This window comes from Aedes albopictus, chromosome 1 (genome assembly GCF_035046485.1).
Source record: "Aedes albopictus strain Foshan chromosome 1, AalbF5, whole genome shotgun sequence".
Taxonomy (NCBI): domain Eukaryota; kingdom Metazoa; phylum Arthropoda; class Insecta; order Diptera; family Culicidae; genus Aedes; species Aedes albopictus.
The window spans coordinates 75,565,360-75,589,836 of record NC_085136.1 but is presented as its reverse complement, the minus strand read 5'-3'; the positions used below and the strand labels follow the sequence as shown (position 1 = coordinate 75,589,836).

Sequence of the window (24,477 nt, the reverse complement as noted above, 5' to 3'; positions counted from 1 at the left end):
ATGAACTACGAGAGCAGTAGCTAACATCAACCGGGATACGAGCTGAACTTTTGCGTTTGTTGATGTACGTCCAAAAAGAAGATGGATTTTGTTTGAAATTTTCTTGAAGGCTATCGATGTACTCCCGGAAGCGATCCTGTTGTAGCCGGTTGTACTCCTCCTCAGCATGCTTCAGCTTCAACAAATTCGAGTGGTTTCGGTTGCGGAAGAAGCATTTCCTGATCTTACGGAGACGATTCCTCAGGTTGCGTAGCTGCGGTGTCCACCAGGGTTGATTGAACTGCTTAGCAAGTCGATTACGCCTAACAGGAACGGTTTCTTGAATGATGTCGTGAAGTGTATTATAAAAAGCGGATACTGCATCGTCGATAGAAGTTCCTTCGAGAAGCTGATTCCAATCAATGGAGGCGATTCTTTCGTTGATATTTTGATAGTCACAGCGATTGAAATCGTAGTCAAAATTAGAAGAGAACTCTGGTCGAGATTCTTCTTCGCGGGAACGTTTGTCCACAGTTAAAATAAGCGGCTTATGGTGAACGTCAACTTTTAATAAGCTGTATGGAGACTCAAAGAGGCTCGAGATGCATGGGTCATTAACGAAAACCAAGTCAAGAAGCCTACCGTTCGCGTTCAGAAGATCATTAACTTGATAGTAACCAGCTGTTAACATGGATTCAACCAGGGCTAGCTCCTGCTCAGTTGACGCATTGATCGGTAGGTAAGCAGAACACTCCTCATCAAAATTCCAGACTAAATTTCCCAAGTTATAGTCTCCAAAGCAAACAACTACATCACGGGGACCGGCTTGGCTCTGAATCTGGTTGACCGAATCCACGTGCTTTGTATACTTCTCGGGACTGCTGTTGGGGCGAAGGTAAATGCAGCAAACAAATAAAGCGAATTTTGGAAGAGAGACGCGTACGGCAATTTGTTCCAGGTCATCACAGCCAACAAGATTTACTGCTTTACAGTTTAACTCCGATTTTACAGCAATCAGCACACCACCACCTCTCAATAAATGGCTTGTGGATGCATTACGGTCGCAACGGTAGATAGTGTAGTTGCTCGATATTTCGGAAGAGGCAATATTGGTGTGAAGCCATGTTTCTGTTAAAACAACAATATCAAAATCGCAGGCCAGCAGAGAAAGAAGCAAATCATTCGTCTTTGTTCTCAACCCACGGACGTTCTGGTAATAAACCATCAGCGGAGATCGCCGGCTGGGTGAAGACGGTACTGGATTCGGAAACGGTGGAATTGTTCTCGGCGGAGGAAATTGCTCCTCTGCTTCACATGTTATGGGTGTCAATTCAAACTCACCGTTGGTGCCGAAATAGCATTCAGTTCTGGAGCGCTGGATGGACCGGGATCGATCCTCTGACTCGGCTTCCAAAAATGTTGTACGGTGGAGTTGGTTTCGATGAACTCTCTGAACTGAATTTGCGGCGGCCATGTGGACGGATTCATGGCTTTAGACTTCAGATCCTGGCTTACTCCTACTTTGAAGGAAATAAACGTCAATGTAGATGGTGGCCGCCCTTTTGGCACCAGGGCTTTTGCTATCACATCTTCGGACTGTAAGCAGCTTTTTGCGAGATTTACAATGTCTTCTTCGGTTGCTTCGGGAGAAATTTTGGTTAAGTAAATCCAAAACTTGTTGCCCGGAGTATCAGCGATTCCCACAGATGCGGTCGTGGACTGGTTGGTACCTCGAAGTATTTTAGTAGGACGTTCGGACACCGCAACAGCCACTTCGTCACGCTCACGCGTTCTCTTCAAAGCAGGTCGGTTGAATTGGAACCGGTTGGGAGCAGGAGACAGCACCGCCGGAGACAACCTGTTGAAACCACCCTGGATTTCTTGTCTCAGCTCGACAATCAAACTCTCCTTGATCTCCGATTTCAGGTCGTCAACAAGTTTGGAATATGCATCGTTTATTTCTTTGGTCGCCGCATTCATTGACTTTACCGTGTTCTGGAAACGAGCGTTTCCCATTATCTCGCGGCATTCTTTGCACATCCAGTAAGTAGCGCAATTCCCGTGGACCTCTTTGTAGAAAGCTTCCGGTACTGGAGCACATTTGTAATGAAAAGTTGCCTTGCAAAAGCCGCCACAAACAACTTCTGGAGCAGACATGCTAATTGCACAGCTGTTGCAGATGTCCATGTTAGCCGAAATAACAACACCGGTGGAGATGCTCTTAGCGTATTAGAATCGCAAAAATTCAGGAAAAATGGCAGCACTTCTGAGATGACAGATAGCGGAGTGTGTATGTGTGTACACTGATACAACGACGATCGCAGAAAAAAACAATCGAAGCTGTGAGTTACTCACACAATGACGAAGAAGCTGGTTGAAATCGTAATGTTTACCAATTCGGACGATATTGATGGCGGGCGGCGGTGATGAGGAAGTTAATTGCAGATGTGGTTCTCCTGGTACGAGCGAAGCTCTGTTGGTAGGGTTTTCGGATTCGTCAATGAGAAGATGAGCAGCAGCAGGAAATGTATATTCTTCCGATTTCGTACAAATTGTTGCACAGATATATGAGGACGGCAATGAAAAACGGTGGTAAACTGATTTGGCTCTGGTTTGGGTCGGGGCGGGCAGTGTTATTGTTTGTATTTCGGAGATCGACACTCAACACAGTCGCACGAACAGAACAGGTGGAGAGCGGCGAGGTGGGAGTCTTTGTGGGCAATGGCGGTGGGCAGAAGCTCGGACCACACTCGAGCCGGCTCAGAATTTATGTTAAATTCACTGATCCTACCTGACTGGGCGATGCTAAACTTGTGTGGTGGATAGATGAGCGGTTTCGGGCGAAATTATGCAGCAAACAGCAATTCTGGGGTGGTATGTACGATAAAATCGACAAGTAAACGGAGCACAACGAAAATCAACAAACGCACGACTAGACAGTGTTGCCAGTTCCAGTGTTGCCAGAATTGTCGGAAGCTGCTTGCCTCCAAGGCGGGAGGTGAAGGTAACACGAAGAATGTGCCGCAAAACGAAGGGGCCCAAGCCGCCCACAGCGACAGCCGCAGCGTAGCGTTCACTGTCGGAGAGAAGTGTTCGTCGTGGGTCATCGACAGCGGGGCGAGTGCCCACATGACCGTCGATGAGTCGTTTTTCGAGGAGCTGCGGGAATTTCCCGGCGGCTGGACCACAGTAGCGGACGGCAAGAAGGTACAAATCCAAGGAGAAGGAAGCGGAGTGCTAATGGGCGTCGATGCCGACAACAAAACGGTGCGGATCACCATGGGAGACATCGAGTACGTGCCAGGGCTGTTCACTAGCCTGATATCCGTCGGCAAGCTGGCGCAGAAGCAGCTGACGGTGTGTTTCGACGAAACGAGTTGCCGGGTGGTTGATGCTAACGGCAATGTTGTTGGCATGGGCGGTCGGTGTGGCAGCCTATACTACCTACGATGCGGTGAGTCCTCGTTGAAGGTGAGTGAGGGCCATCTGGTGAACTGCCAACATCAGTGGCATCGCCGGCTGGGCCACCGCGACTGGGCGGTTATCGAGCGACTTAACAAAGAGCAACTAGCAAGCGGCGTAAAGGCGAGTGACTGTAATCTCAAACTATTATGTGAGTGCTGCTTGGAAGGAAAGTCTGCCCGTAGCCCCTTTCCTCCGGTAACTGACCGGAAGTCTTCAGCCGTTCTGGATATCATGCACACAGACTTATGTGGTCCGATGAAGCACACGACGCCGAGCGGCAATCGATACGTGATGCATATTGTGGACGACTATAGCAGATTCACCGTGACGTATCTGCTACGAAACAAGAGCAATGCTGCGCAGAACCTGAAAGACTATGTCAATTTCTTGATTTTGCTATGGCTGACCAAGCCATGTGGGAAATTACACTGTTGAAAATGCTTTGACATCCATGTGCACAACAGAACACGTGCTCGATGAACAAGAAGCATGACCCGTCGTGAGTCCGACTGCACACTAATTGCCATACCAATAAGTGATTGGAAGGCAGTGCCCGAAGCTCTCGACAATTAAAAATAACTTCCTCTCTCGCTTTGACATACATGTGCACAACAGACAATGTGTTAGATGTTCATCTAATCCCATCCGAAGGGGGTTTGGATTGTGAAAAGAAGATAATCATGTGCGATTGTGGAATCGAGTTCAGTTCTAGGCCTGCTGGCGACGGAGATAGTCGAGTGACTCCGTAGCTTGAAGGAATAGAAGCGCCCGTCTAGCGAATTGGGAGTCGTGAGTTCGAGTCTCACCGGAGTACGTGGATTTCTTTTCATAATTTCAAATCTCAATTTGTTCATCGAGCACGTGTTCTGTTGTGCACATGGATGTCAAAGCATTTTCAACACTGAAAGACTATGTTCGCTGGACCGAGAACATTTTCGGCCGCAAACCGAAGGTCATCCGTTCGGATGGCGGCGGCGAATTTGACAACGGGGAACTTCGCAGATTCTACAAGTAGGAAGGCATCAAACCGCAATTCACCACGCCCTAATACACACCCCAGCAGAACGGAGCGGCAGAACGGAGAACCGTTCTATTATGGAGATGGTCATCTGCATGCTGCTGGACGCCGAGCTCGACAAGCGTTATTGGGGAGAGGCAGTGTTGACAGCGACCTATCTCCAGAACCGTTTGCCCTCCGGGTCTATACCCAAGACACCGCACGAGCTTTGGTGGGGCAGCAAGCCGGATTTGAGTCATCTTCGGGTGTTCGGTTCCTACGCCTACGTGCATGTTCCGGATGTGAAGCGCAGCAAAATGGACGGAAAAGCAACAAAGCTGGTGTTCGTCGGTTATTCTGTCGAGCACAAGGGTTACCGTTTTCTGGACCCGGAAACGGACCTCATCACCATTAGCCGAGACGCAAAGTTCATGGAACTCGGAAATGGTACGTCTTCCGTCGAGATTCCGATAATTCCGTCAGATCCTGGCAAGGGACCGGCGGCGGACAGCGAGAACAAGCTGATACCCTCCAAGGAGGAGGTGAAGGAACATCCGGCCAGTGACAACTCGGAGGCCAACGACTCTTTCGAATCTGCGAATGACGAAGCAATGGAGGACGTCCAACGATCCCGTCGGGAAACGCGCGGTAAGGCTCCGCGGCGTTTTGATGATTATGTGCTGGATTATGACGCTGGAATCGCTGCTTGTGCCATGGAAGAGCCGGCGACATTCCGTGAAGCTGTGCAGAGCCCGCAATGGCGGCGAGCAAAGAACGACGAAATGGAATCCCATGAGCAGTGCGGAACCTGGAAGCTCGTCCCGTTGCCACCTGGGGGAAAGACGGTAGGTTCGAAGTGGGTTTATCGTCTGAAGCGGGACGAGCATGGTGAGGTAGTGAAACATAAGGCACGAATAGTGCCCAGGGGTTCTCCCAACGTCCTGGCGTTGACTTTGAGCAGACGTTTGCTCCGGTTACGTGTCAAGCTACCCTGCGTACGTTCCTGACTGTAGCGGCCAAGAGAAGGTTGATCGTTCAGCATTTGGACGTTAAAACCGCTTATCTCTTCGGATCGCTTGAAGAGGAAGTATTGATGCACCAGCCTGTCGGATACGAAGCAAAGGGAAAGGGGGAGCTGGTGTGCCAACTCAGGCGCAGCGTTTACAGCCTGCGACAGTCGGCAAGATGCTGGCACCGTAAGTTGAAGGAAACCCTGACGAAGTACGGATTTAAGCCGCGAGAATCAGATCCGTGCCTCTACATCAAGCAAACAGCAACGGCTACGATCTACCTGGTGGTCTATGTTGATGACCTGCTCATCGCATCATCCGAAGAGACAGAGATTGCGAAGCTGTTCCAGAGTCTGCAGCAGGAGTTCCAGATGACTCGCCTGGGTCAAGTGCGCCATTTCCTTGGCCTGGAAATAGAGCACGACGGTGGTCGGTACACGATACGTCTCAGAACCTATCTATATCGACAACCTGATCAAGAAGCATGGCATGGCAGATGCGAAGATAGCGAGATTCCCGATGGACATCGGCTACCTGAGGCCGAGGATACGAGCCAGCCTTTGGAGGATGTGACGAAATACCGGAGCTTAGTAGGAGCGCTTCTCTACTTAGGTGTTGTGGCTATACCGGATATCGTGGCGAGTACGGCGATTCTGGGGCGGAAGTTCTGTTCGCCCACTGAGAAAGACTGGATTACAGCAAAGCAATTTTGCGTTACCTGAAGGGGATTCGAGACTACTGTGTACAGCTAGGAGGAGATTCGATGGAGAACTTGATCGGTTACTCCGATTCCGAGTGGGCAGGAGATACTGGGACCAGAAGATCGACTTCGGGGTTCGTGTTGTTCCTGTTCGCCGGCGGAACCATTTCTTGGGCGAGCAGAAGGCAATCCAGCGTCACCCTATCGACCATGGAGGCAGAGTACGTGGCGCTCAGCGAGGCCTGCCAAGAAACCATCTGGCTGAGGCAGCTGCTTCGTGAGTTCGGCGAGGGACAGGTGAAGCCTACAACCAGGCTTGATATTCCTCCTCGAAATCAAAATAGTTTTGCAATATGCTCTAGAACGGTGTTTTGCTTCTGCCTCGTCACGAGGAAGCGAACGAACCCCAAACAGAGAGGCAGTAAAAACTGAGCGAGGAAGAGGGGAACGAAAAAAGAGCCGATGATTATTTCGGGTTTTTGAGTGCGATTTTTGCCTCGAGTCTTTCTTTGTATGGGAGTGGAACTCCCGAGTGCTTTTTGAGTGTGAGTGGACGTGAGAAACACAACAAGCAATTATGAGTGTTGGACGAGCTCCTCGCTGCTCGACAAGCTCGCGCTCGGTGCTGTTGAAGATTTGCGTTGTGATTTCTGAGTTTTGATTTCATTCCTCAGAAAATCGCCGAAATCGCATCCTCATTTTCTCGCGAGGGAGTTTCTGTCTAACCTGCCTACAACGATAATGGAAGATAACCAATCCTGTCTAACCTTCGTGGAAAGCGAGAGGCAGAGCCTGTTGCGAGCTGCTGCGATTGGGAGACCCACAAGTGAAGCATTTCCACAATGAGGTGGAGTGTTGACAGTGCACTAGTGCACTGTGTACTCTGCTCCACATCAGTGCGCCCCTCGGTGCGCCACGTATGGAGAATTCATCTCCACCCGACTGCATCCAGTCGACGCGGCCGATGTCGACAGCGAGTCTTTACCGTTATTTTTCAATCATTATCCAAGTACGACATCGTCGCGTCCAAACGTGTATTTCTATCGCTAAATAAAGTTTCTATCGAAAGTATTCTCGCGGGTGTTTTTCATTTCGCGCTTCCTATCCCGATTCCCGCACGCTGTTCTCTGCTGCCGTTTGTCCTCCTGCGCCATCAAATTCATCGTTAAATGCATGTGCCAAGCCCTTTCGAAGAGTGTTACGTCTGTTTGACTATGACCAAACAATATTGGAATGTATTTAGGGCACCTCCAGGAGCGTTTTAAAATGCATCTGGAACTGCATCTTGACCATGTTCAGCAGGCGTTTTAAATATATAATTTCGAACAGTTTTGTTTAAAAAAATTTAACTGGCTTACGAGCCCATTCTATTTTTGCACAAATTTGAAACAAGATTTTGACGTGTTCTATTTATGTTGTTGCCATGACAAATCATATGTATACCCTCTGGGAACATCATTTTACTGAGTCCAACGGGGTTGATGATTTATTATGTCGTTAGCTAATAGATTTACCGATTTCCGCAGAAAGAATGCAGGATTTAGAAATGCTGCTAAAGACGCCCATGTTTGAGTTCTATTTTTGACAGCTATAAATTTTGTAACCGTTTTAAAAATATAACTAGGACTGAATCATTACTGAAGATGCCCTAGGAAAATTAATACGAAAGTTATTTCTAAAACAGCTTGCAGATGAAGCTTGTTCTAAGTCTGTTATAATCAAAATGCGCGCCAAGTTATTTGTACTACGTAATTGAAAGTTGTACAAATGTGTGGTACATAGTTCTTTCGAGCAACATGTTGTATACAAGTTGTGGAACGATGTTTATACATTTTATTTTAGTGGGTCTGCATGCTTTGAATTAGAAAATCATGTTTTTCTGAACACAAAATACGTCTAGATTCTGAAAGACCGACTGTCACCGTAAGCCACTGAAGTAGAAAAGTTCTTGGTTGTCACGACCAGGATATTTTTTTATGAAATTTCTGTTCGAATCAAACTTTAAACGAAAATTCACAAGGCTTTTATTATTCGAAACAAATTGTCAATATATTTTTACAATGAAAGAAAAAAAAACATTTCAACATAACGACCAAAAAACTCTATCCTTATCACTTCCAAATGACAGTCACATTCGAATCCACATCGATATCCTCCTCGATCCGACTGGGCGACAGCCCCGTTTTGCAGCAGATCTCATCCAAACTGTTCAGCCCGGTGTACAGCTTATGTCTCGGACTGGGATAGGACCCCGTAAAGATCGGATACTTGTTGATGCACCGTATCAGGTTATGTTGCAGTCCAAATGTGACCAGCTTGCGCTCGTCGATTCCGTTATCGCGGGGGCAAAGACGTTGGCAGAGGGCTCTCAGCGTTACCCCGTGGGTCATCTGCGAGTACAGCTGGAGGATTTTGTGGAGGGACGGCAGTCGTCTGGGTTCACTTTCCGCGTGCAGTAGCTGTACGTAGCGGCGGCAGTCCTCGGCGAACTGGTGGTCTTTGCTGAGGTTCTGGAGATTTCTCGTGCACATGTAGACGTTGCTGTATTTGAGGAGGGGAAGCAATTGGACGACTCCGTAGTAGACTAGATTCTGGATGCAGGATTTGACGAGTTGGTTCTCGACGTCCGCTTCGGCAGCGATCCGGGCCACGTGACTGATACCGTTGATAAAGGGGACTACCTGTTGGGTTGTCAGGTCCCAAGACTCCAGGGAAATGTTTTCGAACCCTTTACAAAGAAGCGGAACCTGATGGTCCTGAACCGGTGGAGGATCCGGTTTCAATTTGGATATTTTCAAGTAGATGGTAGTCTCGCCTTCGACGATCGTCGCCACTTGCTTCTCGTTCAGATCTCGCAGAATGCTCATCAGGAGATTCTGAATACGGGAGTTGTTATCCGGATTGGACAGGAAAGCAGTCTCTTCCTCCATCATCAGAAGGTATTCGGAGAGTTTCTTGACGACCGGTTCATACTGGACCGAACGTGCCCAGCTATCGCACACGAAGCACAGGTTGAAGTAGAACGCATTTCGTGGATACCGTTGATGATCGATGCGAACCGGGTAACCGATCACCTTGTGACCTAGAGCGTTCCTAGAATACAGAAAAATAACACTTATCAAGTTCTTATCAAATGGAACAACTTCAGGAAAGACAACACTCACACAGTCAGCGTACAGCGCTGCAGTTGCGGCTTCGGAATGATGAAGAATCGGATCGAGTCGAACACCTCCTTCGAAATGTAGTTATCGGGAACCTGACAGCTGATTTTCGAGCCTGCCACTGCATGGAATTCGCTCAGCAGAATGCACCGAATAGGGCCCTCGCGACCGCAGCCCTCGTAAAACTGGTTGGTCTGGTTGACGACCGCCATTTTTCACCAAGGGGTTAGAAGGAATGATACTACTTGCCAGTCAGGCCACGCTTATTATCAGTGAGTGAGTCTTATTCTGTGCACAATAATCACCGACTCGAAAATCCCAATCACTGAAACTGAAACTGCACTGCTCTCATCAGCTGTTTAATGTTTTATCTTTGGTTTTGTTTTTGTCTGCGTCTTTTGCTCAATGACCGACAGTAGTGCCGGGCTTTTATGGTAGACTGGAAAGAGACGATGAAATTGTGTGAAGCTTGCATGACTTGCAAGCAATATAAAATGCTTTATTTGAGCTTTTGAGGTGGTCATCAGATTTGAACCGATCGTTGAAAGAATGGGTTAAATCAATATCCAAGAGGTTTTATCTTTGTTGTTTGATATTGTTGCATCACAGCAATTAGCAATGTATATTAGCGTGGGACACAAAAAGACATTTTACTCCTGTACACTTTTTGAGTTCCATTTTGACCCCATACCAACTGTGCAAAATTTCAGCTCGATCGGAAATACTATATTTTAGCGCCAGCCATTTTAAGTTTTCATACGATTTACTATGGGGAATATCACTTTTTCAAAGAAAAATCGCCCCAGGTTGCCCCTAAAAAATATATAGATGAATGATTTCTGTTGGGAATTTTACGAGGAACAAACCCTCCGAAGAGCGCAAAGCGATCTAAGACACGTGGAAAAAGTTATTGACTGAAAACCGAATGGCATGCAAACGCTGTTTAACACGTAAGGAATAACAATAAATAATAAAATCTCGTCATTCTATCGATCGGGTAAAGCTTAATAACTTTTTCCACGAATGTTGCATCGCTTTGTGGTCTTCGGAGGTCTGATTCCTCGTGAAGTTTTCTACAGAAATCATTCAACGACTTATTTTTAGGGATCAATGGGTGACCTCAAGCGATTTTTCTTTGAAGAAGTAAATTTTCCCCATAGTGAATCGTATGAAAAACTAAGAATGGCTGGCGCTAAAATATAGTTTCTTCGAACGATCTGAAACTTTGCACAGTTGATATGGGACCAAAATAGAACTCAAAAAGTATACAGGAGTTGCAGTTTTTTCATTTTTTATATTTTCCCATATAAACCGTATACCAGGCTAATGTATATTTGCAAAAGTTTCTATATATTCATTATTTCGGTATTTCGCAAAGAATTTGGTTGGCGGATATTTGATGACTCCTGACCTTAGAAGATTGTCAAACTACTGTTCTATTTCTCGTGATGTGTTCAGCTAGTTTCTAGAGAATGTATGTTTATCAAAGGCTTCTTCGCAACCTTCGGTTAACTCGTGCTAAGAAAATCTGAAGCAGTTGATTGCAAATGAAAATAGGAGGCATAGGAGTAAAAAGTAAAAAGTAATCAAACTAGACATAAGTAAACAAAAATACTTGTCAATTTTCGTGTATAGAATTCCAATTTCCTTTAACGACCCGAAATATGAGTAGAAATTATTTATTATGTAGACACATTCCTTCGGTGATGGTCGACGATTGGCCATTCTTCAACGCCCCAACCAGCCAAACAATGAAGCGTGACTGATTCATGCTGCATATTTACAACGAAAGTAAGACCGCCAAATTTGGGCAATCAATTATCGGTCGTAACTTTCGCGCGGCAGCTCAGCACAGTGATCGTCTCCATCGTCGATGGTGCCACATTGTTGCAGGCATCCGTAGGGTAAGTGTACCAATTGTGGCTATAGTTCCAATTATTCTCCATAGTTAATTTTCACCCTTTAACGATGTAAATCAACAAGAAAAATTTTGTGAACAACAGATCACGTTCACAAAAAATAGTCACACTCATTTAAACTCCACATTTTCCTCAAAACATGGTATAAATAAATCATTTTCCTTAAAATTTCGGCTTCCTTGCACCCTTTTTGGCCATAGTGTACCAGTTATGGCTAACCCCATAAGGAATGCATGCAAATAGTGCGAAAAGGAACCGAAGTTAAAAAATGTAACCATAACTGGTACAGGGTTCCTATCATTGGCACACGCTGTAATCAATACTAAAAGTAGTTTTGGCTCCGTTTCTATATTTTTCCTATGGAAACTAAGCTGTCTTTTAACTTATTGATGCAATTCGTTGGTCTTCTCGTTATTTTTGTATAAATAGCTTTCCTCAGGTAGTGCCATAATTGGTACACTTACCCTATTTATTAATTTTCACACATGGTGATTCCAATCGAATCGTTAGCTGCAAGCCTGCGGTGGCTTAAAATGATGAACGAATCGAATCAAAACAACAATCCTACCGAGTGATGATCGTCAGAGGTAATATGTAGCTACGATTCATTGGAAGTGCTTATCTCTCCTTGTGACAGACCAAACAGTACAGCTTCACTATGGTCTTGTACCGAATCTTCGAACCCACTAAGTAGAATACCGTTTTCGAATGAGTGGAATCATTTTGGTTCCTTTTAATTCCGCCATCTCTCGTAATCTTCATCTAGTTATCACATCAGTGTCAATTGTTGAAAAAAAAATGTAAACTTCTGTGACATATGATGCACATAATTGGAGCGTGGGATATCACAGAAGTTTACTCGACATATCATGTAAATGCCATGAAACATCATGTAAACTTTCATTATATGTCATGTAATTCAGCATGACTCAGAATGATTACATGACATATAACAAAAAATTACATGATATATCATGTAAACCATTATAACACGAAATTAACATGACTAAAATGCAGTTTACATGACGTGTAAACGGTAGTAATCGAAATACGCGTATCTATCAAAGGATAAGCATTAGAGGTCTAATGGTCTTGCGTGATAATATAGCGCTGTCATTGAACTGCACAGTAAAAAATATGTAATTAAAATTCAGCGAGAAATCATGCACATAAATGGAATGCAAGAGATAGTGCACTTTTATTTGAGATGTATTGTAAAATTACATTATCATCGTGTAAATTTCCGCCAACCATCGTGTAAATCGTCATGGACTCCAACCGGTTACGCGACTATTAGCGGAAATTTACACGAACGTAACGTAGTTTTACATGATATCTCATGTAAATATGCACTTACTCTAGCATTCCCTTTATGTGCATGATTTTTCGCTGAATTTTACATGAATATTTTTTTCTGTGCGAGTAATAGCCCTATAAGCCCAAAAAGGCGAAATATAGTGCTAATGGCTACTTAATTTGAATCATATTTGTATCACACTTCACCTGGAACGCCTGCTGTGCTCTCTACGCATCACTTCTTGTGTGTCAACCGCATCAGTAGCAAACGCCAACACTGCAGGGTTATTCTCCAGCATTATCAAAACATATGCTGCCTACAGTATTCATTCGGCTTTGAACTCGATATATGATTCTTCCTGCCCTATGTGCAATAGGCTTGATCAACATTGTTTGGGGAATTGAAATTTGATCGCATCAACCCGGAACAATACTTTTTAGCTTCAAATTTCTCTTATAACCAAAATCAACTATAAAAACTTGGATGCGATTGGTTCTGTCTCCGTATTCCGAATTGCAATTAAAATTTGTTCGGAATTTTGTTACCGTCGTGCGGGGCACCTTTTTACACTTTTTCGTGGTTTTTCAACTTTATGACATTATAACTCCCAGAGTAGTGAATGGATTTCCACAATTTTTACACATAATATTCGTGAGTATGTATGTAGGATGTATGCAAAATTTGAACTAAATCCATCAATACACAAAAAAGTTGTCCATACACCAATCGGACACATCTCAGAAACGGATTGGGGCTACTTTGGAAATTTTTATCTATAACAAAAACTGCACTTTAAATTCTAGGATTATTTAGGAAAATACTTTGTACCAATGCTGTAGTATTTTTTTTTTATTCCTATTCGGGTCTGTCACTGCGACCAGTTTTTAGATCTATTGTGACATTGTTCGTATCCTTAGTGTAGTGCATGCCTAATAAAGTATCGATTGTGATACAGTTTTTGTTTTGTTTTCTTATGTGCTTCAGGAGCAATATAGAAAACAAAACAAGAGTACTGATAATTGTCCATGCATCGGAAACCTAGCATCACCCTTGTTTTACTGCTAAGTTCTCCCCAGTAAGAAGTTTAGAACCCGGGTTTTAACATTAGCAGCAACGCCATTCCAATAATGGAACATATGTTCAGTAATAAGGATTCTAGTATGTTCCTTGCATACCAGCACCTGTCTTTGAAGAGTTAGTACATACATGGATCCCTAACCCGATTTGATGTCCTTTGCTTCAAGTTTAGCCTCGAACGGCGAGGTTTTTAACTATCTGCAAAATAAAGTTGGTTTACTTAGTTTTTTTCAGAGACCGTAAGCCACCACGATACCAGTGACAAGGACTAAATACTATGATTCCTTGAATTGCCAGAACGCATATTCCAAAATTGGACAAGTAGGACGACACTAGGTTTCGGTAGATTTTACTCCGTAACGCAACACGAAAAGGTGATCTACCCACGTTACGGGCTCCTTTAACGATCGAGCATCTTTGAAACCCCCTCAATCATTCATCCATCAGCACGGGTCGCCTGACACCTTGGATTGGGGTTCCCTGTTAGGTGGACTTTTAACCCCGGAACAGGGGATCCGTAGTGCTATTCTAAGCCGGGGCAGCTACGCGGGCAAATGCTGTAGTATACTATATCAGACATGATTTCAATAAATATATGCGTTTTAAAATGGTTCTGTGCTACTTTTGGTATTATGAGCAGCGTGATATTGCTATATAGATAGCCTGAAAAAAAACCGTAATTTATAATGTATAACGATACAAACATTCGATTGTATATGCTACGTTGATACATTTTGAATAAATTGATCAACCCTTGGAAATTTGTGAACTGTAGAAACAATGCTTACATACCAAATGTTCTGATACGTTATGTATATTTTATTGGTTTATTCGATGTTTTTTAGCGTGCTGACAAGCAATAAACGGTCTGTTTGAAAAATAATTTCAACCAAATGAAGGGAAAACTATTGCTTCATAATAGTCCCATAGACATCAAACAGATTTGAACCATATTTTGATCTCAAAAAATTCACATTCAAAAGTGTCCTAAGTAGCCCCGCATGACGGTACTTTATTTTACAAATTTTCCATGAGGGGTTTAAATATTTCGAGAACTATGAAACTCGTGTTGGCACACGGATGACATCGCATAAAATTAAAAATTAACTCGTTAAAGTGTGCATACGAACTCGCATAAGCTAGAATCTTTTATGTTGGCATAATGCGATTTGATATGTGATAACAATGAAAGAGGTGCTGTTGGACTATGGATTCTGTGCCAAAAAGCTACTGAACTAAACAGATAAAATTATCGTTATGAAGTATTTTGAAAAGTCATCAGTTTTGTTTTTTTGGCCTGATAATCAACAATGGACCGCGCGAGCCAGGCAGGAATAGTGCAACTTCAGATAGCCTGCCAAAGCGCAGGTAAACCGAGTGCATTTCAACAAATACTGAGGTGAGTTAAAATGTCATAACAATTAATCAGCTTATTTCACAGGTTGTGTTTGGTATTAAGTGTGGCTCGATAATCCAAAGGTTATAAGTTTGATACTGAGGTGACAAATTTTTTTTTCCAATATTACAAAGTCGCATAAGATGCTATTTTGCGTCACAATAGTGCAGACCATGTATTGGGTAAGAAATCGCTTCAAGTCATATAACATTATTACACTGTCCGACAAAAAAAAACTTTTGCCGTGATCAGAGACCCCATTAGTAGGGCATAAAAGCGTATGGAAAATGTAGAAAAATGGCATTTTCAAATCTGTCGGAGCACCCCTAGGATCTTTTTGAGATGAGTTTGAATTTTATTCATTTTTGAAGGTTTGACATGAGCTTTAGAAATCATCATAAATACTTTTGAAATACAATATCTTTGAAATGCAATTTTGTGCACCGCTGAAATTTTCACAGATCTGAGAAGTAACTTTGATAAATAACTAGTTAAAATTTCAGCCTATTACGGCATTCCATTTCATTGATACATATCCGGGAAGAATCAAATATGACTTATATAATACAAATCCATGAAGTTTTCTCTTAATTCAATTACAAAAAGCAAGCCCCTATCCTTATCTAATCATGACAAAATAACTATTTTACTTTGATTTGACTTCGAAATGCTACACTTATAACCTAAATAATTGAATTCAAATTTTCGAGAAGAAAATCCGGTCGATTTTTCAAATTACTAACGTGGTCAGCCTGTGTAAAAATAAAAATAAAATCTAATACATTTATATTTTGCGATCATTACAAAAAAAAACGTTTCCAGTGTTTTCGTGGGTTGTCTATATTCACCTAATGTTTCGAAGAACCTTCTAGCCATACCAAGGTGGTAAAATTGATAACTTTATTGAATAAAAAAATCTATTTCAACACAATGAATTGAAGCTGGTATTGTGCAGAAAACATGGTTTAAAATCACGACCCTTCAAAACATTACAACTGATACAACCCTAAAAAAATGCAAGCCAAAAATGAGAACTATTAGTAATCGTTGTTTTCATCACATTTTAATTAGTTTCACAATACAAAATGTGTATGTTGGGACATTACCATTGAAGACATTTTTATGGAATAAATTGAATTTGTCATGTAGTAAAATATATCTATTTCTATAATATCTTAATATCAAGCTCAATAATGTCCTCCACGATTGTAAAATTGCTTTATAAGTTCCAGCGGCATAAGGTCTGGAACCATTTGGGCAGGATCACCTATTTCTGACACTTGTATCTATGACTCAGTCAATTTAGAACATGACTTGATTTTTGAGACACGATCAGATACGCATAGTAACTAGCTATGTGCAACAATTCAAGTCAATCGGTTTGGAGTTGACTGAGTTATAGCAGCAAGTGCCCAAAATAGGGTCTAGGACCATTTAGGCAGGAGCACCTATTTGTTAATATAGTGTTAAATACTATCTATCCAGAAGCACTAAGGCGAGTTAATATGATTTATTTAGTCCAAATAGTCCAAAATTGTTTCAAAGCCGAGGTCGTTGGAATTTGAATATAGGGTATTGGTTCCCTTATTAAGCATGTGGCTCCCATTTTCTTCCCACGAAAAACAAAGGATTGAAGAGCTGTTTGTTTTGTTACTTATTTTTGAAAACAATAAGAACGGAATCAATCGGTGCCGTAATCGCTTGTTTTCGAATAGGATGAAAATGGGAGCATGAGATTACTGATGACACACATACCCTATTTTCCGCATCGTATTTAAATTTTTAAGAACATGGAACTGCTTGATATCCACCAGGTCAAGCAATCTGGAATGGTTACTTAGGTACACACCAAATCATTGAAAAGCATTCCCATCCATATGCGATATATGGAATGGATATTTAAATTTGGGCACGACTCGAAATTCGATCAAAACAAAATACTTTCTTGCATTAAGTGGACGAAGTGTATTTTGCCTGAATTGTGATCCTAATCCATCGCATTCAAAATCGCAGTTTATTATGAAAGTAACATTTGATGTCAAATGTTACAATAAACTTTGTTTATTTTCATAAGCGACAAAAAAGTTTTTGAAAACTGCAATTAGAACATTAAATTGATTTGGAACAGTTTTTCCTTAAAACACTCATGCTGACCTCAATGAATTAATCTAACTTTCTTCGTGAGGATCCTTTGTAAACATATCCTAAAATTTCTCGTATAGCTTTCCAGAATTATACTTAGTTAAACCAGATGTTTGAAATACAATTTTCATCAGACTGAAAAATACGTTAACACTAGAAAACGTACGTACCTAGTGGAGAACTTGTAAAGAAACATTTTCTCCTACTGGAGCGAAAATCCATCCAATATTCCGAGACGTTCGAAGTATCCGAAAGAATGACGCTGCACGGCATTAACGCATAAAAGTTTTTTAAATGGATATGAATATGGGCGTGCTTTATGGAATTTGATTAAAAAAACCTAAAAGATTTTCACTATATAAGTCAGAGTTAAGCCTTCGCGGATATGTATCAATGAAACGGAATGTCGTAATAGGTAGAAATTTTGACTAGTTATTTATCAAAGTTGCTTTTCAGATCTGTGAAAATTTCAGCGGTGCACAAAACTGCATTTCAAAGATATTGTATTTCAAATGTGTTTATGATGATTTCTAAAGCTCTTGTCGAACCTTCAAAAATGAATAAAATTCAAACTCATCTCAAAAAGTTTCTAGGGGTGCTCCAACAGATTTGAAAATGGCATTTTTCTACATTTTCCATGCGCTTTTATGCCCTACTAATGGGGTCTCTGATCACGGCAAAAGTTTTTTTTTGTCGAACAGTGTTATTCCGTCAACGCAAGTATACACAGAAAAAAATAATTAAATTTAAACGACATGTAAATGGCAAACGCTGTGAATTTAAACGAATTTAAACTAAAAAATGATTGAAAATTGAGTCGAATTTGATGCACATAATGAGAGCATAGAAAAACATACAATTTTACACTATTATGAACTTAAAATTCAATGGCACATCAATTTCATGTTCAAATTGAAAAGTGAATTGAATAACATTCGATTTTCTGTTAATTAAACTATAAATTTTAATTGGCGTGTAAATTTACAGCGACACTCGTTTACCATCAAAACAAATGGCGTCTCTGTTTCAGTTTTGTTCACCGACGGCCGGAGGGAGTTGTTCGTGTGAGAAGCACCGGAAGACGCACTGGTGGTTTGTTTTGTGCCGCGAATATCTGTTATTTGTAAGGGTATGCGGTATATCGAAATATTTCGCCAAATACACCTCGAAACGAAATTCCGCGGAATTCCACGGAATTCAACTAGGCGAAATTTATGATTTTGAATTTCGTTTCGTTTCGTCAAATTCTAAAAATTTCGCCTCCAAAAAATTTTATTTGACGAAATTAAACGGAATTCCGCGGAATGTCTTATAAATTTCGGAAACAAGTTCATAGTGTAAATGTCCATATCATCCATCGGAGATCTTGCTAATCTCAAGTTACTGAAAAGTGTTATAAAATCATTTCGAATATCGAGCAACAAACCAGTGCCATACTGAAAATCTCTATAATAAAGACAAAACAAATCTCGAATATACCTCTTATCTAGGATCATAAATAACCCTCGAGCAGTCGCTTCTTCGGCCACCCTAAGCGGCATCACACTCACGCTGTAGATCACAAGCGTATTTGTTTTCTTGGTGCGTGTACTCAGTACACGACGCAGATTTTTCAGCAGAGTAATGGAGGATAACAGGATTGGATGATATTATTATTATTATTATTATTATTATTATTATTATTATTATTATTATTATTATTATTATTATTATTATTATTATTATTATTATTATTATTATTATTATTATTATTATTATTATTATTATTATTATTATTATTATTATTATTATTATTATTATTATTATTATTATTATTATTATTATTATTATTATTATTATTATTATTATTATTATTATTATTATTATTATTATTATTATTATTATTATTATTATTATTATTATTATTATTATTATTATTATTATTATTATTATTATTATTATTATTATTATTATTATTATTATTATTATTATTATTATTATTATTATTATTATTATTATTATTATTATTATTATTATTATTATTATTATTATTATTATTATTATTATTATTATTATTATTATTATTATTATTATTATTATTATTATTATTATTATTATTATTATTATTATTATTATTATTATTATTATTATTATTATTATTATTATTATTATTATTTTTATTATTATTATTATTATTATTATTATTATTATTATTATTATTATTATTATTATTATTATTATTATTATTATTATTATTATTATTATTATTATTATTATTATTATTATTATTATTATTATTATTATTATTATTATTATTATTATTATTATTATTATTATTATTATTATTATTATTATTATTATTATTATTATTATTATTATTATTATTATTATTATTATTATTATTATTATTATTATTATTATTATTATTATTATTATTATTATTATTATTATTATTATTATTATTATTATTATTATTATTATTATTATTATTATTATTATTATTATTATTATTATTATTATTATTATTATTATTATTATTATTATTATTATTATTATTATTATTATTATTATTATTATTATTATTATTATTATTATTATTATTATTATTATTATTATTATTATTATTATTATTATTATTATTATTATTATTATTATTATTATTATTATTATTATTATTATTATTATTATTATTATTATTATTATTATTATTATTATTATTATTATTATTATTATTATTATTATTATTATTATTATTATTATTATTATTATTATTATTATTATTATTATTATTATTATTATTATTATTATTATTATTATTATTATTATTATTATTATTATTATTATTATTATTATTATTATTATTATTATTATTATTATTATTATTATTATTATTATTATTATTATTATTATTATTATTATTATTATTATTATTATTATTATTATTATTATTATTATTATTATTATTATTATTATTATTATTATTATTATTATTATTATTATTATTATTATTATTATTATTATTATTATTATTATTATTATTATTATTATTATTATTATTATTATTATTATTATTATTATTATTATTATTATTATTATTATTATTATTATTATTATTATTATTATTATTATTATTATTATTATTATTATTATTATTATTATTATTATTATTATTATTATTATTATTATTATTATTATTATTATTATTATTATTATTATTATTATTATTATTATTATTATTATTATTATTATTATTATTATTATTATTATTATTATTATTATTATTATTATTATTATTATTATTATTATTATTATTATTATTATTATTATTATTATTATTATTATTATTATTATTATTATTATTATTATTATTATTATTATTATTATTATTATTATTATTATTATTATTATTATTATTATTATTATTATTATTATTATTATTATTATTATTATTATTATTATTATTATTATTATTATTATTATTATTATTATTATTATTATTATTATTATTATTATTATTATTATTATTATTATTATTATTATTATTATTATTATTATTATTATTATTATTATTATTATTATTATTATTATTATTATTATTATTATTATTATTATTATTATTATTATTATTATTATTATTATTATTATTATTATTATTATTATTATTATTATTATTATTATTATTATTATTATTATTATTATTATTATTATTATTATTATTATTATTATTATTATTATTGTTATTATTATTATTATTATTATTATTATTATTATTATTATTATTATTATTATTATTATTATTATTATTATTATTATTATTATTATTATTATTATTATTATTATTATTATTATTATTATTATTATTATTATTATTATTATTATTATTATTATTATTATTATTATTATTATTATTATTATTATTATTATTATTATTATTATTATTATTATTATTATTATTATTATTAGTTCTTTATTATGGGAAATTCAACCCGAGGCTGGTTCATCCCCATTAAATGATATAGGATGCGGGATATACTAGTGAAAGTTTTAAGAAAACATGAAAGCTCTCTCAGGATATATCTCTATAAAAAATGTTGGAAATCCCAGGAGAAATCGATTAAGACACATTCGGTAGAGGGTTTGTTCCATGGAAAAGTTTCTGGTTAAACCCATTTGAAAAAGTTTAAATATCCACAGGAACTCTTGAAAGAGATTCACCTTTAAGGCCATGATGGACCTCAAATGGAATCACTCAAGTAATTTCCGTTCAGTACATTATTATCTCTTTTTATAAAAATTCTAAATCTTTTTTTTTTAATTTAATTTCCAAAATATATTTGGGTTCTGAAGACGTTGATGTAGGAGTTCGTAGCGGTATTCTTGAAGTTTTCTCAAGTGACGAATTTCTTCAAAGACTTTCAGGTAGATTTTAAAATGCCGAGCACAACAAATGATAATTCCGCTAGGCGGTCAGCCAACTTTTACGCTGAGGGAACTCACTTAATAGTTTAAGTTGCTGCGTAGAGTCCAATTTCGTGTTTAGGATTCGAGAAAGTTCTTGAGCGATTCCTGGCAGAAACATTCTACAGAGACTGCCTTTTGAATTGTCATTCCTTCAGAACTGAGTACTGCGATCGAAGAAAACGATTTCTTGAGTGATTCAAACAAAGAATTTCTCATGCATCAAGATAGGCCAAAAAATTCCCACTGCAAACAGTGCTTAAACCATGACTTTCTGCTATTTGAAACATTTTATGAAATTGTGAATGAAATAATCAAAGATTTGGTGAACGCGACGTTTAATCAGGATAATCTTTAACCAGCAGTTTACGCTGTTAAGTGAATACCCCTTTTATTTCGGTAAAAAGACGTTTGTTAACTGGATTTCATCAGGTTATGTACCAACAAACTCTGGACTAGTGCACCTTTTTTTAAATATGTGTAATTATGAAAATTTTGTTTTTTTATTTTATTTTTTCATCTTTTGTAGCAATATAACTCCTAGGCTAGTTTATTTTGGGACCTAAAGTCCCGATTCGACAGACCTGAAGATTGAACGCACACTTGTTTTACTGGGTATTTTCTGAGAAAATCAAGCATCTATAAACTTTGTTTTGAAGATTTTTGATTACAGGCTTTCTCAAGGCGATGCTGGGTCATTAGGCCGAAGGTCATTAGGCCGAAGGCCATTAGGCCGAAGGTCATTAGGCCGAATGGTCATTAGGCCGAATGGTCATCAGGACGAATTGAATAGCCGTTGTTTTTACCTTTTCCAACAATTTTTGACAAAAACTAGTTTAACAATGGAACTAGAAAGAATAGCCTATGTTTTAAAGAAGGAAAAATTTATGAATTGAATATCAGCAGTTTCAGCGCCAAAAACTATTTCAGCAATGATACTAGAAAGAACAGCCTATATTTAAAAGAAGGAAAAATTCATGGGTAAAATATCAGTAGATTCAGCATCAATAAAGTATCTTCGTGCCTTGCACACGATACACACATGCAAAATGGTCATTTGCAGAGGAAGCTCTCAGTTAATAAGCTGAGAAGCAGGCTTTGTCTCAGTGGGGACGTAACGGCAAGAAGAAGACCCAATGACCATTCGGCCTGATGACCATTCGGTCTAATGACCATTCGGCCTAATCACCTTCGGCCGAATGGCCTTCGGCCTAATGACCTTCGGCCGAATGGCCTGACACCGATTTGAAGATGGTGGTTCATTTGTAGTTCGAGCATTTTTTTTGCTACGTTTCTAGCTGCACTCTGAATAGAGTTGAAACGTCTACCTACACTTGACCTGAAGATAGGAAAGATGGCGTAATCTTTCAGAAGCAGTTTGCCAGACGCACGTGGAAAATGATATCCATTAAGGCACTGACTCAGAAAGTTATGGTAGAAGATTGGAAGTTTTCAACCAGTCAGTCAGTCAGGATTTGCATATGTAGTGTTATGGTCACACGGTTTGTATTTGTAACCGAGAAATGTGGGAAAGAAAGCCCAAACAACATTTTGAAGTCAGCTGGCTGTAAAAGGTTCAAAAACCATTCACAAATCCTATAATACCTTTATTAGGATTTGCAATGATCATCAAAACCTTCTTAAGTTCAACCGTCTTGGAACTATAGCTTGGGAATATACACTACTGAGCCCCGGCGGTTCCTCCGTGTTTATCGAGCATGTCTGATGCATATGATCAGCCATACTCCATCTGCAGCAGCCGGTTTGTGATGAATCGTTGGAGGCGCATTAAAGTGTTAAAAAGGTGACATGTTTCACTAAAGAACACTACATTACAATAATCAAAATGGAACTCCTTCACTTTAATACCGCCAATCCCTGCGAACTTGGATTAATGTTGTTATATTATTATTGATGTAATTGTTGAAAATTCCAATATCTGTGATTAATTTGGGCAGGATGCCCTATTAAGGGCACTTTGTGCGGTAACACAGTCAACTTTGCACCCATTGACTTGATTTTTCGTATGCAGTGAGATGTGTACAACATCTAGCTACGTACAAAATTTCAAGTAAACTGGTCCCCTTGCCCAAATGGTCTAACACCCAACTGTGGCAAATGAAGTCTAGGGGATGAGAGTCTTAAGGGAAACACAATTCATGCCACCGGTAGGAAAAAATCAATGATGGTTAGAAGAAACCTTCTAACCATCTTTGAGAAAAATCAAACACGCAGCATCATTCCGCGGAATTTTTACGAAAATTTCGTTTCGTTTCGAAAAATACCGAGTGAATTCTGATTTCGTATCGATCTCACGAAACATTTTTGAATTTCGTTTCGTTTCGTACCGCATCGCATCAAAAATTTCACATACCGTTTCGTTTCGTATCGCTTTAAAAAAAATCCTATACCGCATACCCTTAGTTATTTGTAACACCTTATACGTACCCGAGTTATCATTGATACATGTGCAATCTACCAACTAGAGAATGATGATGAAAATCTATCGAGTTCCTTAAAAACCCCTCATCAGTAGCAGCTGCACCTCGCAGTGCGTCTCCCGGTGCTCCGTTTTGCGATGCTGTTGCGTCGAGAGCAATTGCCCAACGTTGATGAGGAATCATTTGCATGGCCGAACATCCGATTTATGTACGCTAAGTACCACATCGTTGCAATGTTTATCCCCACAAGACGCTTTTTCGAAAGTGGAAATCAAATGCATAAACAAACATTCATGTCAATATACAGAAGCGTTAGAAATGAATCGTTTAAATTTAAACGATGTTTAATTTTACACGACTCTCACACGAGACAGGCATCGTGTAAAATTAAAATCATGTAATTTTTATGTCAAACGCAATATTGCGTTTATTTCGATGCTCCAAATATGTGCATCG

The 24,477-nt window shown here is 37.7% G+C and overlaps 3 protein-coding genes across 3 annotated transcripts; all 3 read right to left on the bottom strand.

Annotated features, from left to right (window-relative positions):
* Positions 1 to 8,158: 8,158 nt before the first annotated feature.
* LOC109422058 (GATOR complex protein NPRL2) lies at positions 8,159 to 9,683 on the bottom strand. Its single transcript, XM_019696692.3, has 2 exons — positions 9,316 to 9,683; positions 8,159 to 9,244 (listed from the first exon to the last, which is right to left on the bottom strand). Exons 1-2 carry the CDS (start codon positions 9,522 to 9,524, stop codon positions 8,263 to 8,265), a joined length of 1,191 nt encoding a protein of 396 aa, XP_019552237.2. The 5' UTR covers positions 9,525 to 9,683; the 3' UTR covers positions 8,159 to 8,262.
* Positions 9,684 to 18,899: 9,216 nt separating this feature from the next.
* LOC134285175 (uncharacterized protein DDB_G0287625-like) lies at positions 18,900 to 19,466 on the bottom strand (the record flags this gene model as incomplete). The annotated part of the gene is made up of 1 exon (XM_062845384.1): positions 18,900 to 19,466. A coding segment is annotated over one exon (567 nt), but the record flags the coding sequence as incomplete, so codon positions are not given.
* A 705-nt stretch (positions 19,467 to 20,171) lies between these two features.
* LOC134285173 (probable serine/threonine-protein kinase clkA) lies at positions 20,172 to 21,008 on the bottom strand (the record flags this gene model as incomplete). The annotated part of the gene is made up of 1 exon (XM_062845377.1): positions 20,172 to 21,008. A coding segment is annotated over one exon (837 nt), but the record flags the coding sequence as incomplete, so codon positions are not given.
* Between the last annotated feature and the right edge of the window lie 3,469 nt (positions 21,009 to 24,477).

Bases quoted from the DNA above. Each gene is read 5' to 3' on its own strand.
- LOC109422058 (XM_019696692.3), bottom strand. From the start codon at position 9,524: ATGGCGGTCGTCAACCAGACCAACCAGTTTTACGAGGGCTGCGGTCGC. The intron at 9,245-9,315 runs GTGAGTGTTGTC...TCTGTATTCTAG, and splicing joins CAGCGCTGTACGCTGACTGT to GAACGCTCTAGGTCACAAGG.